At 40.4% G+C, this 17,555-nt stretch overlaps 2 protein-coding genes across 2 annotated transcripts in view; one reads left to right on the top strand and one right to left on the bottom strand.

The window, feature by feature from the left end:
* The window catches only part of rasgrp2 (RAS guanyl releasing protein 2 (calcium and DAG-regulated)), a 494,831-nt gene that overhangs the window by 349,002 nt on the left and 128,274 nt on the right, over positions 1–17,555 (bottom strand). The gene's annotated exons all lie outside the window — the stretch shown is intronic.
* The window catches only part of zgc:100829 (uncharacterized protein LOC445149 homolog), a 50,888-nt gene that overhangs the window by 22,112 nt on the left and 11,221 nt on the right, over positions 1–17,555 (top strand). Inside the window, exons 5-7 of the mRNA XM_007234573.4 lie at positions 5,237–5,275; positions 6,317–6,358; positions 12,305–12,509. Of these exons, the coding sequence (XP_007234635.3) occupies positions 5,237–5,275; positions 6,317–6,358; positions 12,305–12,509 (286 nt within the window). The remainder of the gene's footprint in view (positions 1–5,236; positions 5,276–6,316; positions 6,359–12,304; positions 12,510–17,555) is intronic.

The following is a 17,555-nucleotide window of genomic DNA, read 5'->3' as shown; positions in this document are numbered from 1 at the left end:
CCAGGGTCAGCAGCAGGCCACAGGCCAATAATACTCACCTCTGAATGGTGAAAGAGCTAGTGAGTAGCACGGTTAGCGGCTAATGCTAATGCTGCTTACCTTAAAAACACAGATACTATATTCATTGTCATTAACAGCCACATCGCTAAACCTGTCCCTGACTGAAAATGTGTGGGATGCTATTGGACCCACTATCAACACTCCACAGCATATCTTTTGCACAATATGAAGTAATTGAATAAAATATTTAAGCTGCATTAGATGGATTGTCGTAGGCCATCATTAGGAACCTCTACAACTTCATGCGGAAACGTTTGAAATGTTGGGTTACATAAATATGACCAAGAGTTGCCTACAACTCTCTATCTACATTTTTGAACTTTTATTATTCCTGATCACCTTGATAAACTTTGTAAACTTCCTTTCGATTAGCATTGCGATCTGACTCTTCCATCTCTTTGAAGATGAGTCTATTATATTATCAGTGGCATTAGAAAACAGTAAAATGAAAAATATGCCAATCATCACAATGATTTTTGTCATAATAAACTGTCCAAATAAAAATAGATGAGGTATAAGAGAAGGTAAAGGAAAGCAACCCTAGTACTGAGCCCTGCAGAACACCATAATACGTCTTTAATAAATTAATGAATGAGTGCATGTGAATACAGGTGCACATAAATTAGGTTTGGTGCTAGTGTTAGTTGTGTGCCGTCATGCCTGTGTGTATTTGTGTGTGTGTGTGTGCGTGCGCACGCTTGTGTGCTTGTGGATGCATTTAGGCGCTACCGTATTGGTGTGTGTGTGTGTAGGTGACCTTCCTGTTGCTGTCATTAATCTGGGACAGAGCCGAGGGGCTGCGAGACGGACTTTCTCCACGGGGAGAGCCATCGCTCAACGGCCAAATAAATCACAACCTCTATCTCTCCGCCTCTCCACTATTTCCTCTCACCTTTCCTCCTCTTCTCTCTCTCTTTCTGCCTATCTGTATCTCCCTATTTCTCTCTCTCTCTCTCTCTTCCTCTCTTCCATAATTCCTTTTCATTTTCTCGAAAACCTCCCACTTCCTCCCACCTGTACCTTTCCTTTCTCGCTGGCTCACCTTTTCTCTCTTTCCACTGTTCTTTAGAGCTCACTCCTTCTCTCTCTCTCTCTCTCTCTCTCTCTCTCTCTCTCTATCTCTCTCTATCTCTCTCTGTCTCCATGCATCAGTGGTGTCAGGGTTTGTGTTGGTGTGGATGTGTGTGTGTGTGTGTGTGTGTGTGTGTGTGTGTGTGTGTGTGTGTGTGTGTGTGTGTGCGCCAGCTTGTGTGTGACCGGGCTCAGCACAGGCCAAGACAAATTCAGAGTGCTAATAATCTAAATCCAGAAGGGGAGGGTGATATAATCATATAGAAGCTTGTATCATCTCAATATGCTTAAAATAAATAGCAATTATGTTATATTGGTAATGCATGATGATATTATATGATTTATATTGGTATCTGCCAATAATTGCCATTTTTTTATATGTGGCCAATATTTCTAACTCATTTTTGCAAACTGATTGTATTTCTTGACAGAAAAGGACCAAGTGTCGTTGGTTGCGCTTCTTTAGTTGATCAGCACTAGCCGTGCTACCTAAAAAATGTATTAGTTTAAACTACTTTTCAGGGTTTTTTATTTTATTACTTATATTACATTTTAGTTTATTTAAAGTTAAAAAGCTATCCCAGGGTGTCTAGTCTCTGTAAGTTATAAATGTTTATATAGGCATTGGAAGATATCATCACTGTCCAATGAAAAACTGTGTCGAAATTTATTGCTGAATGCACCAATAGAAATCCCCCAAAATATCTTAGTGTGGACCTAATTAATACATCATTTTGTTATAAACAAACTACATAAGCAGACTACACTGAATTTTTTTCACTGATTTTTTTTTTTTCACTGAAATAAAGTTGTCATGCTGCTAGCTTTAATTGCAATGTGTCTGCTACATAATTTGGACAAAACTTTCCAGATGACACTCAAACCAAATAATTTCCACACAAAAAATGTGTTCTTTTTAGGAATTTCATCACAGATACTTAGAGGGTGTGATATTGTGATATTATCATTTTTTAAATTTTTTATATGTTGATATTTACAATATATATTGCCCAGCTCTACTTGTACTAACCCTACTTGGGCATTTACAATATATTGTCCATACTTACTTGAACTAGCCCTACCTGACCAAGCCCTATTTGGGCATTGCCCAGCTCTATTTTTACTAGCCCTACTTGTACTAGCTCTACTTGTACTAGCTCTAATTGTATTAGCCCTACTTGTACTAGCCCTACTTGTACTAGCCCTACTTGTACTAGCTCTACTTGTATTAGCCCTACTTGTACTAGTCCAACTTGTACTAGCCCTACTTGTACTAGCCCTACTTGTGCTAGCCCTACTTGAACTAGCCCTACCTGATCTAGCCCTATTTGGGCATTGCCCAGCTCTACTTGTACTAGCCCTACTTGTACTAGCCCTACTTGAACTAGCTCTACTTGTACTAGCCCTACTTGTGCTAGCCCTACTTGTGCTAGCCCTACTTGTACTAGCCCTACTTGTACTAGCTCTACTTGAACTAGCCCTACTTGGGCATTGCCCAGCCCTACTTGTGCATTGCCCATCCTCACTTGTACTAGCTATACTTGTGCATTGCCCAGCCTTAATTACACTAGCTATACTTGTGCATTGCCCAGTACTAACCCTACTTGGGCATTTACAATATATTGTCCATACCTACTTAAACTAGCCCTACCTGATCTAGCCCTATTTGGGCATTGCCCAGCTCTACTTATACTAGCCCTACTTGAACTAGCTCTACTTGTACTAGCCCTACTTGTGCTAGCCCTACTTGTGCTAACCCTACTTGTACTAGCCCTACTTGTACTAGCTCTACTTGTATTAGCTCTACTTGTATTAGCTCTACTTATACTATCCCTACTTGAACTAGCCCTACTTGGGCATTGCCCAGCCCTATTTGTGCATTGCCTATCCTCACTTGTACTAGCTATACTTGTGCATTGCCCAGCCTTAATTACACTAGCTATACTTGTGCATTGCCCAGTACTAACCCTACTTGGGCATTTACAATATATTGTCCATACCTACTTGAACTAGCCCTACCTGATCTAGCCCTATTTGGGCATTGCCCAGCTCTACTTATACTAGCCCTACTTGAACTAGCTCTACTTGTACTAGCCCTACTTGTGCTAGCCCTACTTGTACTAGCCCTACTTGAACTAGCTCTACTTGTACTAGCCCTACTTGTACTTGCTCTACTTGAACTAGCCCTACTTGGGCATTGCCCAGCCCTACTTGTGCATTGCCCATCCTCACTTGTACTAGCTATACTTGTGCATTGCCCAGCCTTAATTACACTAGCTATACTTGTGCATTGCCCAGTACTAACCCTACTTGGGCATTTACAATATATTGTCCATACCTACTTGAACTAGCCCTACCTGATCTAGCCCTATTTGGGCATTGCCCAGCTCTACTTATACTAGCCCTACTTGAACTAGCTCTACTTGTACTAGCCCTACTTGTGCTAGCCCTACTTGTACTAGCCCTACTTGTACTAGCTCTACTTGTATTAGCTCTACTTGTATTAGCTCTACTTATACTATCCCTACTTGAACTAGCCCTACTTGGGCATTGCCCAGCCCTACTTGTGCATTGCCCATTCTCACTTGTACTAGCTATACTTGTGCATTGCCCAGCCTTAATTACACTAGCTATACTTGTGCATTGCCCAGTACTAACCCTACTTGGGCATTTACAATATATTGTCCATACCTACTTGAACTAGCCCTACCTGATCTAGCCCTATTTGGGCATTGCCCAGCTCTACTTATACTAGCCCTACTTGAACTAGCTCTACTTGTACTAGCCCTACTTGTGCTAGCCCTACTTGTACTAGCTCTACTTGAACTAGCTCTACTTGTACTAGCCCTACTTGTGCTAGCCCTACTTGTACTAGCCCTACTTGTACTAGCCCTACTTGTACTAGCTCTACTTGAACTAGCCCTACTTGGGCATTGCCCAGCCCTACTTGTGCATTGCCCATCCTCACTTGTACTAGCTATACTTGTGCATTGCCCAGCCTTAATTACACTAGCTATACTTGTGCATTGCCCAGTACTAACCCTACTTGGGCATTTACAATATATTGTCCATACCTACTTGAACTAGCCCTACCTGATCTAGCCCTATTTCATTGTATCACTGTGTCTTCTGAGTGTACTCACTAGTGTGTATATGTGTGTGTTTACTGCATAGATGGGTTAAAAGCAGAAACCAAATTCCAGATTCTATGTTTAGCAAAAGTACAGTGTGTATGGTTGTCTTCTGTAGTGTTCTTGCAGTGTAGAAAGGTATATTTAAATAAAAAATGTATTAATGGTAATAAATATTAGGTCACTGTTAGTATAATTAGTTTGGAGCACCTTTAGGTACACCTTTTAAAGCTTCTTAAAGAACACTAATCTATACCTATGTTACAAGGCAATGTTAAATAAATGTTTTTCAACATTTAAAATGTAGTAAAACCCAATAATGAAAGGTTTATTCAACGTTCTTTGCTATCATAAGGCATTTTGGCTTAAAGAAGCCTGAAGAGAGAGGGCGTATAGTGTGGAGGTAGTCACGAGTGAGGTTTACGAGAGAGTATTAGAGCGTGAGAATGTATTCGTGAGGGGGGAAAAAGAAGACGTGAGAGACGGAGTGGGTAAGAGCGTGTTATCCAGGACGTGAGCTGGAGACATTGAGAGGTTTGTGTGTGAGGGGGAGTTCTCGGCCCCGTCTCTTTCACGCTATACTAATGTGAGGGGGAAGATTCTCACTAGGGTTGCCATGGCAACGCCGTGCACGGCGAGCGCTCACCAGGGTGGACGTAGGCTGGCCAGCTCGGTCGCGCTGTGATCCTTTCGCACTCCTGACGCAAACATCTGCACAAACACGAGCCTCAGTCTCAGCCTCAGCCGGGCCTTCAGTTACTGATTACTGGAGAGCCGACCGCAGGAGACCCTGCAATAACTGTGACCACAGAGCTCCACTCTGCCCATTACGCCACACATTTACAGTTACTGCTGCTAGATTTGCATAGTTTCATCTCTCAGAGATAACTGGACATCACGTATCATGTAAATAAGAAGGATGAGCGTGGATCCTGTGTGTGATAAGAGCTCTTTGTGTTTGTGTGTGTTTACAGGAGAGCAGTGAAGAAGTAAGGACACTGCCCCCTCCACAGGTAGGTTTTGGTATTGCAACTGAATCATTTTTTCCATTTAAAAAGTAGTCATACACAGTAAAACTAGCAGTCAAATACTTTGATGATTGCCTGATCACACACAGAAAAAAAAATTACCAAACAAGATAAACCAAGTAAACATGTATGTATAAATATATAAAACACACATAACAAATAAGATAAAATGTGTAGATTGTAGAAAGAATATGCAGATCTGGAATAAATAAGTGACCACTTAAAAAAATGATAAAAAAAACTCTGTAATATAATCAAGAGGAAGATGGATGATCACAAGCCATCAAACCAAGCTGAACTGCTTGAATTTTTGCACCAGGAGTAAAGGCATAAAGTGATCAAAAAGCAGTGTGTGAGACTGGTGGTGGAGAACATGACAAGACACTTGAAAACTGTGATTAACTATTGACTTCTGAACTCTTAAAACTTTATGAATATGAACTTGTTTTTTTTTTTTTGCATTATTTGAGTTCTGAAAACAACAGTGTTCATTTTACTCAAACATCTGCATATAAATAGCAAAATCTGAAAGAAACTGATTCAGAAACTGAAGAGGTCTCTTATTTTATTTTTATGTTTTACCAGAGCTGTATAGAAATATAAGCTAAGACAAATATGTCACAAAATATATTAAGGTGTATATACAGAGATATTAACTATAAATATGAGTGGATCTTGTTGGTGTCCAATAAAAACATAGCAATTTTACAGGAGAGAGAAAAAAGCTTCTAAACTTCAATGTAAAAAAAAAAGTTTATTTTAGGTCATTTTAGAGAGTTTTTATTGATCCGTTCATCACGAAATTCTGACACAGTGTAAGAGGCAGTTTGTGCGTTCAAATTATGTAGTAAACTAAAAATCGACAAAAATTGAGATATTTGTCTTTCATTGTTTTACATTCTGTAAAACTAATATTTACAGAAGAAGAAGAAGAGCTGTGAAATAACAGTGAATATAAGAATGGGAAGTTAATGGTATTATTATGTTTAGTTTCACTAAAATATCTAATGTCTGCTCTGTTCCCAGGTATCAGCATGTGAACAGAAACCGGCCTCTCCTGTAGAAAATGTGAGTATTTTTGGTAAATTGAGGTAGAAGACCACTACTTTTTAACCTGGGAAAAGTAAGTACAACCAAGCAAGGAGAACCAAGCTAACAAACTTTTAAGAAACTAATTTAACTAATTAATTGTGTTTCACATAAATATCAGGATATTTTACAGCATAATTGCAGATCATATATTTTGACCAAGTTTATGAAAATGTGCAAAATTCTGAACAAATTTCAGGCCTCAAGGGAGCAGTTACTAACATTTATAGTTATGCAGAGTACTTTTATTTTTAGCGTAACCGTAGATTTAATACTTCAGATTCTGTCCTCTCTCTTTCTGTCTCTTTCGCTCTCCCTTCTCCCATCTCCAGCAGCAGCACTGAAGCGTAGGGGTCAGATTGTAAGACTGTGCGTTCCCCTGAGTGTGTGATTGTGAGTGTGTGATTGTGAGTGTGTGAGTGAGCGAGTGAGTAGGAATAGCTGCTGCAGAATGTCGGTGGTGTCTGCTGGCTCCTCTCTCTGATGGCTGAGGGGGGCTGTTGAGGTCAGAGCAGCAGCTGTCCTCTGGCACTCCTCCTCAGATCTCTCCGCTCTCCCTCCCCAACACGCCACACACACCTGTCTCTGTCCTTACTCCTGCACCCACACACTCAACAGCTGAACACCGCGCAGGCACCCAGTCCTACTCCTGAGTGTACTCCTAGAATCTGCATTTATTGAGGATTTGAACGTCTTCTAACTTTCTTGTCAAAAATAAGCAGTGGAATATTTTCATTTTCATCCTCTGTCAAATTTGAGATTTGCAGTGACACACATAGTAATATCAGAACAGTAAGCACAAATACAAAATTATAAACATAAAATATGTTTTGTAGGGCTGTACAATATCTTATCACAGACAATAATATTGTCATACTTTTAAAACACTTAAAAATCTGTATTGTTTTATTGTCCAAAAAAGCCATTCTGTCTTGAAATCAGTCTATTTTGTTTTAATTAGCTATTTCATATGAAGCTTTATTAGAGGAATTTCTTTTATGTCATTTTTTTAGGTTAACATTATTTTTGTTTTACATTTATGCCCCAATTTACAAGGCCAGTTACCCAACTCACTCATTAGGACCCCCCCCATGGCGTCACTTCAACGTCAAAAGTCGGGGGTGCAAAAACAACAGGTGAAAAAAATGAACCAGCGTGTTTTAACATTTTGTGTGTGTAAATTAACTTCTCGTGAGCACAAATGTGAAACTCGCAAGCAAAAAAAAAAAAAAAGGAATCGTGTGCGGGCTGAACAGAATATCGTTTTCGAGCTTCATTTTCCTCCTCTCGGGTGTTTTTTTCCTCTTGAAAAAAAAGAGAGTTGTGTCAGCCACCGCCTTTTTTCGAACTGCTCCTGATGCAGCATTACTGAGTAGCATTACGGCGCTCTCGGAGGAAAGCGCAGCGACTCGGTTGTGATACATCAGCTCACAGACGCCTTGTGCTGGGCGACATCACCCTTTGGAGTGATGTGGAAAGAGAGCAGCATCTACCCACCCAGAGAGAGCAAGGGCAATTGTGCTCTCTCAGGGCTGACGGCAAGCTATATAACTGGGATTCGAACCAGAAATCTTCCAATAACATATAAAATCAGAGTTGATTTAAAAAATCAACACAAACATGTGATGGTACACTCTGCTGATTGGTAGAGCCACTCAGTTCACATCATTGTTTGCCCAGTTTGAGCTCCCCTTCTGTGGACAATGACTGAGAAAAGCCATGGTCACAAGGTCTCGTTTGCATAGCATTCTGTAGTCCCATGACTTGCAGAGTCTGGAGGTTACTGTATCTGTTGCTTTACAGTATCAACTTCTCCATATTAATCAGGTGGTTGTCACAAGTTTTTAGGTCAGCTTTGACTAGGACTATCAGGGCTTTCCATAATGGGCTAAGTGTATGTAAATTGAGAGATGTTGACTTGAAAGACACTTTATTTGTGCAAATGTAATGATTATATGCTGCCTGGCCAAAAAACAAGTCGCCACCTGGATTTAATTAAGCAACAGTCTAGGTTCAGCAACAGTATGTGCTGAAAAAATGAGGTCAACTGACTACCTGAATATACTGAATATAGACCAGGTTATTCCATCAATGGATTTTGGAATTCTTCCCTGATGATCATGAGCATATTCCAAGATGACAATGGCAGGATTCATGGGGCTGGAATTGTGAAAGAGTGATTCAGGGAGCATGAGATCATCATTTTCACACATGGATTGAGAGAGTCCAGACCTTAACCTCATTTAGAATCTTTGGGATGTGCTGGATGGAGAAGTGCTGCTTTGTGCAGCTGTCAGACTCTACCATCATCAATGCTGCTGCAAGATCTTGGTGGAAAATTAATCCAGCAACACTGGATTGAAATAAATCTTGTGACATTGCAGAAGCTTATTGAAACAATGCCACAGTGAATGTGTGATAAAATCAAAGCTAAAGGCGGTCAAATGAAATATGACATAAGAGTTTTTTTGGCAAGGCAGTGTATAAATAATGTACAGTATTATTAGAAACCAAACACATTTAATAATATAAGTATTATATTATTCATTATTTCGAACTTTTATACCTTCCTTATTAACGTATTGCTTCCTTATAACATCCTTATTAGCTTATTATCTACATACCTTGTTTATTTGTTGCTAAACCATTTGTCACTCCTCCTCTATTACAATGGACTACAATAGGACCAAAACTAATAGTGGAACTTCTCAGCACATCAGTGATACCAACACCAACATGAGATCAACAGCAGCAATATCATCAGTGCCTTGTGTTTATTATGTGTTCAACAGCATTGCTGGAGTTTTAAACACATTAGTGCCACTGCTGGATGAGAATAGTGCAACCCAAAATACCCAGTCAACAACAAACCCTGACTCCTGGGGTCATAAAATATTTACTGACGACTAGAGAATGACTTACTGTCACGGATGACCCAGGCAGGGAGACGAGGAGGCGGACACAAGTGCAGGTAGGGGGAAAATAAATAATAATTGAATAAATAAATAACAAGAAAACAAGGAACAAGTAACATGAAACAAAGATACACAAATAACCAATAACCAAAACAAATAAGGGGTTAACGATAACAAAACAGGGAGACTAAAGAAACAAACGAGTAACTGAAACAAGACTAAAATAACTAAACAGAACAAGGATAACCAAATTATAAAATAAACCAAATACTAACAAACAAGGAACTAAAACAAGACAGGATTAACTAAACTGGGCAAGGGAGAAAAGAAGCAAAATAAACAAGGAGCTAGAAGTAAAACGAGATAAACACTGAACTAGGAAACGGGATATGAAAACACAGAGAAACGCTGAGAGACAAAACAACATGGGAAGGCGCAAAGACCGACGGAGGACAAGGTGACAGAGGAGGGCTATTTATAGTAACATAAAACACACTAGAATTGGAAACACCTGGGGAAGGGGCGGAGCTACAAATGAGAAACACATGGTGGAAATCTACTGACAGGAGACACAGAGAGGCACAGGTCACGTGGGGAAGACACACAGAGACATGAGACAGGGCTAAGACGTGACACTTACACTATCTGTGCGTACAGAAAAATGGCATAGAAACAAATGAGTTGTGTCCAATAAATCGGTCAGTATATGTAAAGGTTCTAACAAGAAAATGTTAATTAATTTATTCAGATTGTATTCAGAAAATTATAGAGTTTAAAAAAGACAGTTCAGGAAAACAACAATTTTATGATTTTTTTTATGATATTTATGATATTTTGACAGCTGCAGATTTACTTAAAGTTTTTTTTAGATGTTTTCAATTTACAACTACAGTTATGATTCTCAGTAGTGTTTCTTGTCATACACGAGACCAACACCAGCAGATGACATGTCTCTCCACACCATCACTGATTGTGGAAACTTCACACGAGTCTCTCCACTCTTCCTCCAGACTCTGGTTTCTAAATGAAATATAAAATGTACTGATGGTCAGTGATGGTTTGGAGAGACATGTCATCTGCTGGTGTTGGTCCACTGTGTTTTATCAAGTCCAAAGTTTTAATTGTGTTTTAATTCCAGGTCTGGGTGACTTTGCAGTGCTACTGTACATCATTAAGAGTCCTTGGGCAAGACTCCTAACTCTACATTGGCCCTGTACCTCTGTTATAGGAATAACCTTGTTAGTCGCTCTGAATAAGAGCGTCAGATAAATGTTAAGAAGGCTTTGTGCAGCGGTTGGTCAGACTCTACCATCATCAACGCTGCTGCAAGATCTTGGAAAAATTAATGCAACACTGGACTTAAATAAATCTTGTAACATTGCAGAAGCCTATTGAAACAATGCCACAGCGAATGTGTGATGAAATCAAAGCTAAAGGCGGTCCAATGAAAATTCAAAAGTCAAAACTGTCACAAAACATTTTTAGTGTCAAATTGGTTCAATCTCCAGCTTTAGTTATGTCAGATTTTCTTTTAAACAAGATTAGATATTCTAGAGCCCATTTAAGATTCACTTACCTTGTGCCTATACTCACTGACAATACCAAATAAATAATTTACTTATTAGTAACCAAACGCATTTAATAATATAAGTATTATTTTATTAAATATTTCAAACATGCTTAGTTTAATAAGAGTTAATAAGAGTCCTTGGGCAAGACTCCTAACTCTACATTGGCCCTGTACCTCTGATATAGGAATGAACTTGTTAGTCGCTCTGAATAAGAGCGTCAGCTAAATGCTGTAAAATGTAAATGTAAAAATACAGAAGGTATAAAACAAAATTGTCAATGTGTGTGGATGCTAGTTTTATATATTTAATAAACTCAGTATACAAAATATACCTATTTTTTTTGATGCATCAAAGAGATCTGCTGGTTATTTGTCGAGGAGTGTTCTCAAATATTTTATAGTGTGTGTTAATGGTACGTAGTAAAAGCTGAGAGAGTGAGGCAGTAATAAAGAGATGGCTGGGCTGCAGCGTGTGGCTAATCTGGGAGAAGGCGTGAGGAGAGAGGGAGCGCATGCAGTGCCGGAGGAGCGCGAGAGCGCCATGCAGGGCCAGAGCCGGCTCCCCGGGTTCCCCTGGAGCAGATGGTTGATAAAGTTGATCAGGGAATTAAAGCGTCAGAGACGGAGGACGTGTCAGTCGCAGATGGATGGGATTGGGGGTTCGTCTCCGGAGGGCAGGGGCAGCTTCTCTTTCTGTCTAACACACACACACATACACACTTACACACACTTACACACACACACACGTTCCTGCATCTTAACGCGGCTTCGGCCCCATGGTGCTCTTAAAACTGATTATTCCTTGGAATCAAGGGATACGTTTAAAAATAAAGGTGCCAAATGTGTTCCCTGGGGTGCTGCCACGAAAGCAGCACTTTTGGGTCCCTAAGGAATCTTCCAATGGACAGTCAAGTGCAGGCCAACATGTCCCATGCTTGTTGCACTGGAAGTGTGCAACAATTTTGATAATTTCTGTCAGTAGGACCACGTTTCAGACCGTATTCAAGCGAACGTTCTGTCTGTTATATTTCGAGGAGGAAGAGAGAAAGATGAATAAGAGAGAGAGAGAGAGAGTGCAGGAGGGCAGAACGAGGGAAGGTGCATGCAGAGATTTTGTCTGATTGTTGATTGAGAAAGCAGTGGATTAAGGACAGAAGATGGACACTTAAGACCCCCTGGCTCTTACTGATAACATGAGAAACTCCAACTGTCCAAAGCCCAGAGCTTTAAGCCCTAACCTCACATTTCCCCCTAAAGCCCAAATAAACCGAACATTTCCCAAATAAACGCCTACTATTCTCTAAGCCCTGTTCCTTTACTGAGACATTTCCTCTCTGGACACTTTCTTTCTTTTACTTTTCTCTTACTTTACATTCTCTCTCTTGTAAAAAGTAAAAAAGAAAAATTGACTAAAAATTGACTTTACATTCTCTTCTTCAGGTCAGAAAGGCAGAAGAGGACACAGAAGTGGACGCCGCGGCCTCTCTGTCCTCCATCTGTTACCGGCCACACATGAGGGCTATCCCCAAGGCAGCCGGCATCCTGCACAGCCTCGGCCCACAGGACGAACAGGAGAAGAGCAACCCGCTGTCCATCGCAAGCAGGCTCCACCCACACGAGCCTCCAGAGCCTCAGGTTAACAGAGGTGAGAAGATGTTTAAATTTCTGTGTGTATGTGTGTGTGTGTGTGAGAGTGTACACAAGTCTACAGGTCCCTAATTCATGTTTCAGTATTTTATGAGGACACATACAGCTCTGGAAAAAAAATAAGAGACCACTTAAAAAAAATGATAAAGCATCACATTAAAAACCTCTGGAATATAATCAAGAGGAAGATGGATGATCACAAGACATCAAACCAAGCAGAACTGCTTGAATTTTTGCTCCAGGAGTGGCATAAAGTTGTCCAAAAGTAGTGTGTAAGACTGGTGGAGGAGAACATGCCAATATGCATGAAAACTGTGATGAATAAAGCTCTGAAAGCTATGCATCTTTTTATTTTTTTCTCATTTTCTGCAAATAAATACTCTAAATGACAATATTTGTATTTGGAATTTAGGAGAAATCCGTAGTTTTGCATAAATATATACCTATAAATAGCAAAATCAGAGAAGCTGATTTTGGTTTTTAAATGTTTTCCAGAGCTATATACTTGAGTGTTATGAAAAAGAGTTTAAATGTAGTCTTAATAGAAAACACAAAGCAGAAATACTGTATGATTGAAAGCTGGGGATTTACCCAGGCTGTTTCTTTTATCACAGTGCCTCAATATAAGTTTTAGCTTGCCTCCTTCTTATAGTGTAATGTAGTGCTCAATCTATGGAACCTCAGTGAAGTGGTTGCTACATATGCTGGTCATGTTATAGATGATATCATTGTGTCCATCACAAACCAAAACCAACTCCATCCAGTTTTTATGTGACTTAGTCTGAAGCTGAACCAAGTCCAGCATGAAACACATCATCACTTTTTTTAAGCCAGAAACAGACCCAAGCTTAACACAGTTCTGTCTAAAGTTTACCCAAACCTGCCCATTTTCACTTAAAATATAAATATAAAGCATCAGTCAGATTATTGTAGTTTAGTGACAATGATAGCCATTATCAGATCATATAGTAAAAATACTATAATTAGGCTCTGAGTGGTCCAGTGTAGTTCATTCTAAGGTGCTGCTACTATGATCAGGAGATCACCGGTTCGAATCCTGTTCATGCAGCTTGCCATCAGCTGCCGTAGCCCTGAGAGAGAGAGCAATTAGAATTGGTAGATAGCGCTCTTGCCCCTCATCACTCCTAGGTGATGTCGATCAGCACAAGGCGTCTGTGTGCTGATGGATAGGAACTGTGTGATGCTACTGTGATGCTACTCGGCAATGCTTCATCAGCAGCAGTTTAAAAAGAGGAAGTGTCTGACTTCCATGTATCGGAGTGTAAATTGGGAAAAAAATGGGCTAAACATTTGAAATAAAAATTACGCTTTTATAAATGTATCACTATACTGACTATATTTAAACTTTTTTTTACGTACATAGGACTGACAAATATAATTTTGAACACATGTAGAGGTAAAGTACCAGTCAAAAGTTTGGACACACCTTCACCAATGAGCTAATACTTGATATACTCACTTCTTCTTGATCAGTTTGGCTCAATCTTTGGCTGGTTAGCACGTGTCTAGTTTTGAGACTTCTATTCTTTTCCCAGTATAGTGAACAATCCCAAAAAGAGAGAGATAATGAAAGTTTTACTTTTTTCTTTTACACTTAACCTTTTAAACCGACTTACTAAACACCTAACCTACACCTATCTGTATGACACCCTTTATAGTGTTTAGCATTAGTTGAGTTTTATTTTATCAATTCTTTGATAATTTAGATATGATTTAGATCTCATCTTATCATCATCTGACCTGTGTAAACCCCTGTCTCTATCTGCACTCATCTGTTCTGACTATCACTGCAGAACAGACACACTGTGCTCTGTGGCTGAACCGCTGCAGAAGCTGAAATAGCACCATCCAGTGTGTGTTTTTAGACATTACACCTTAGCCATTTTTTTTACTGTTTATGTGAATACCCCCTGCTGGACATATGGATGCACTGCAGCTATTAAAGACATGCACTTCCAGCTTTACCTGCCTCAGGTGAAGCAGCAGCAGCATCAGACACACTGTAGTGTGGCTGCAGTGAATTGGGAGCTTGTTTATTGTGTGTGTGTGTGTGTGTGTGTGTGTGTATGTGTATATGTTTTTGTGTGCATACATATTTTGATGCATTATGTGTGAATTGCTTTAAATTCAGTACACTTTTTTTTGTGTAATATAACACTCGGCAGCTGCCTCTGCTCGTGTCGGCCCTGATACACACACACACACACACACTGCTCTAGTGACTTGTGTTTCAAAGGATAAGAAGGATTTGCTTGTAGGTGTAGGTGTGTGTGTGTGTGTTAATGAGGGTATGTGAGGTATACAGGCCTATGTGCTGCATTTTTGTGTGTGTGTGTGTGTTTGTGCGAGAGCAATTTAATTGTGTAAATGTGTGTGTGTGTGCAAGCGTTTGTTCCTGTGGGTGCACGAATGCGTGCGAGTGTAACAGCCTCCCGCAGCTGCTGGCTCCGTCTATGCGTGCATGCATGCGTATGTGTAAGAGAGTGTGTGTGTGTGTGAGTGAGTGTGTGAGTGTGTTTGGTGTGTGTGTGTGTGTGAGTGAGAGAGAGAGAGTGTGTGTGTGTGTGTGTGTGTGTCACGTCTCCTCTCTTCACCTTCAGAGGAAAGGACACACATTCCTGTGCTGCTTCCCGACTCTGGCCCTGGGCGACGCTCGGCCGGAGCTGATAAGTGACAGAGCCTCCAGCCTCTACTAAACCCTCTCTCTCTCTCTCTCTCTCTCTCTCTCTTTCTCCCTCACATACACACTCTTTCTCCCTCTCTAACACTCTCTCTACTCTCTCACCCTTTCTCTCTACACTCTGTCTACTCTCTCAACCTCTATCTCTAACCCTCTCTCTCTCTCTCTCAAACTCTCTCTCTCTCAACCTCTCTCTTTCTCCCTCCCTCACTCACTCCCTCTCTCTCTCTAACACTCTCTTTTTCTCTCACTCTCTCTCTCTCTCTCTCTCTCTCTCTCTACTCTTTCACTCTCCCTCTACCTCAATCGCCCTCTTTCTCTAACGCTATCTCTACTCTCTCTCACTCTCTCTACCTCTCTCTCTCTCTCTCTCTCTCTCTCTCTATACTCTCACTCAATATCTGTACACTCTTCCTCTCTCTTTCACTCTCTCTCTCTCTCTCTACCTCTCTCACTCAATCTCTCCCTCTCTCTATATATCTCTCTCTCTCACACAGACACACACACACACACACACACACACACTCTCTCTCTCCCTCTGGCAGTCGTGACCCCCCCGCGGCCGGGCTCAGCACAGACGCGCCGCTCCGCTCCGGAATTCTGCCCTCTGCCCCACTTCTGCCCCCCCACTTCCCTCAGAGGTGGGGGCATTTAAAGAGATAGCAGCCCATTTTTGTTTGGTATTGGGAACGTCGGCACAGCTCTCCTTTCATCTGCCTGACACTCTCTCTCTCTCACTCTGTGTGTGTGTGTGTGTGTGTGTGTGTGTGTGTGTGTGTGTGCATGTGTGTGTGTGTGTTTGTGAGAGAGTGTGAGTGTGAGTGTGCGTGTGTGTGAGTGTGCGTGTGTGTGTGTGTGTGTGTGTGGAGGGGAGGTAGAAATGGCCCACTTATGGCATGTACACACACAGTGATTATTGACAGGCGGGTGGAGAGAGGAGTTGGTGAGCGAGGGACACAGACACAGAGCAGGAGAGAAAAAGAGAGAGAGTATGGCTTAGAGACCTACAGACAGGAGAGAACCTAGTGCAGGAGGAATAGAGTGAAAAAATATATGGAGTGAAAGAAAAAGAGAGTAACTGTAACTGAGAGAGAGATAGATGTACCTAGATGCCTAGAGACAGTCAGAGAGAGAGATAATAGAGTGAGAGAGAAAGAGAATGTTAGTATTGGGAGGGTTAGGAATAGGCTGTTGGATCCTGAGAGAAAGAGATGATAAAGTGAAGAAAGGATAGTGTGAGAGACAGAATATAACTAAGAGACAAAGAGTCTAGAGTGAGAAAAAGATAGCAAAAAGAGAGAGTTAGAGATGGGCAATCATGGAGTAAGAGATGAGATGACATGGTGAGGGAGAGTTAGTAAAAGAGTTAGAGAGAGAGAGAGAGAGAGAGAGAGAGAGACCTTGAGACAATGCAGTGAGTGAGAGAGAAAAAGAGAGAGAGAAACAGAGAGTAGGGATTTAGAGTTAGAGAGGCCTATAGTACAGACATTGCAGGAGAGAGAGATGATGGAGAGAGAGAAAGTTAAAGAAAGAAGAAGTTCAAGCATTTTGAAGAGAGGAAGTAACAGAGAGAGATAGCGAGTTTTAGACATTGCAGAAGAGAGAGAAAGATGATGGAGAGAGAGAAAGTTAAAGTAACAGAGAGATATAGAGAGATTTAGACATTGCAGAAGAGAGAGAAAGATGATGGAGAGAGAGAAAGTTAAAGTAACAGAGAGCTATAGAGAGATTTAGACATTGCAGAAGAGATAGAAAGATGATGGAGAGAGAGAAAGTTAAAGAGAGAAAAAGTTAAAGCATCTTGAAGAGAAAGGGAGTAACTGAGCTATAGAGAGAGGCCTGTAGACAGTGCAGAAGAGAGAGATGATGTAGGGAGAGAAGGAGTCAGATGATAGTGTGAGAAAGAAAGAGTGAAAGCATGTAAGCATGTAGGAGAGAAAGAGAAACTGAGAGTTAGGGATAGAGAAGCCTATAGACATTGCAGGAGAGCGAGATGATGTAGAGAGAAAAAGAAATATGATACTATGAAAGAGAGAGTGAAATCATATAGGAGAGAGATATAGAGAGAGGCCTATAGTACAGACAATGCAAGAGAGAGAGAGACAATGGAGAAAGAGAGAGAGAGCATGAGGCAGTAACTAGGCAGTAACTCCCCTAATAAACAACTGTTAATATTATTATACTTGATCATTATAATCACTATAATTTTTTTATTATTACTATTGTTATTATTATTGTTGTTTTTACTATTATCATCATTGTTGTTATTATTATTATTGTGATTTTTTATTATTATTATTATTATTATTTCTTTAATTAATTGATGTTTATGTTTCATCGTTG

The sequence above is a fragment of the Astyanax mexicanus genome, chromosome 17 (assembly GCF_023375975.1).
Source record: "Astyanax mexicanus isolate ESR-SI-001 chromosome 17, AstMex3_surface, whole genome shotgun sequence".
Classification (NCBI taxonomy): Eukaryota; Metazoa; Chordata; class Actinopteri; order Characiformes; family Acestrorhamphidae; genus Astyanax; species Astyanax mexicanus.
The sequence above is the reverse complement of the archived record's forward strand: the minus strand, read 5'-3'. Positions and strand labels throughout refer to the sequence as shown.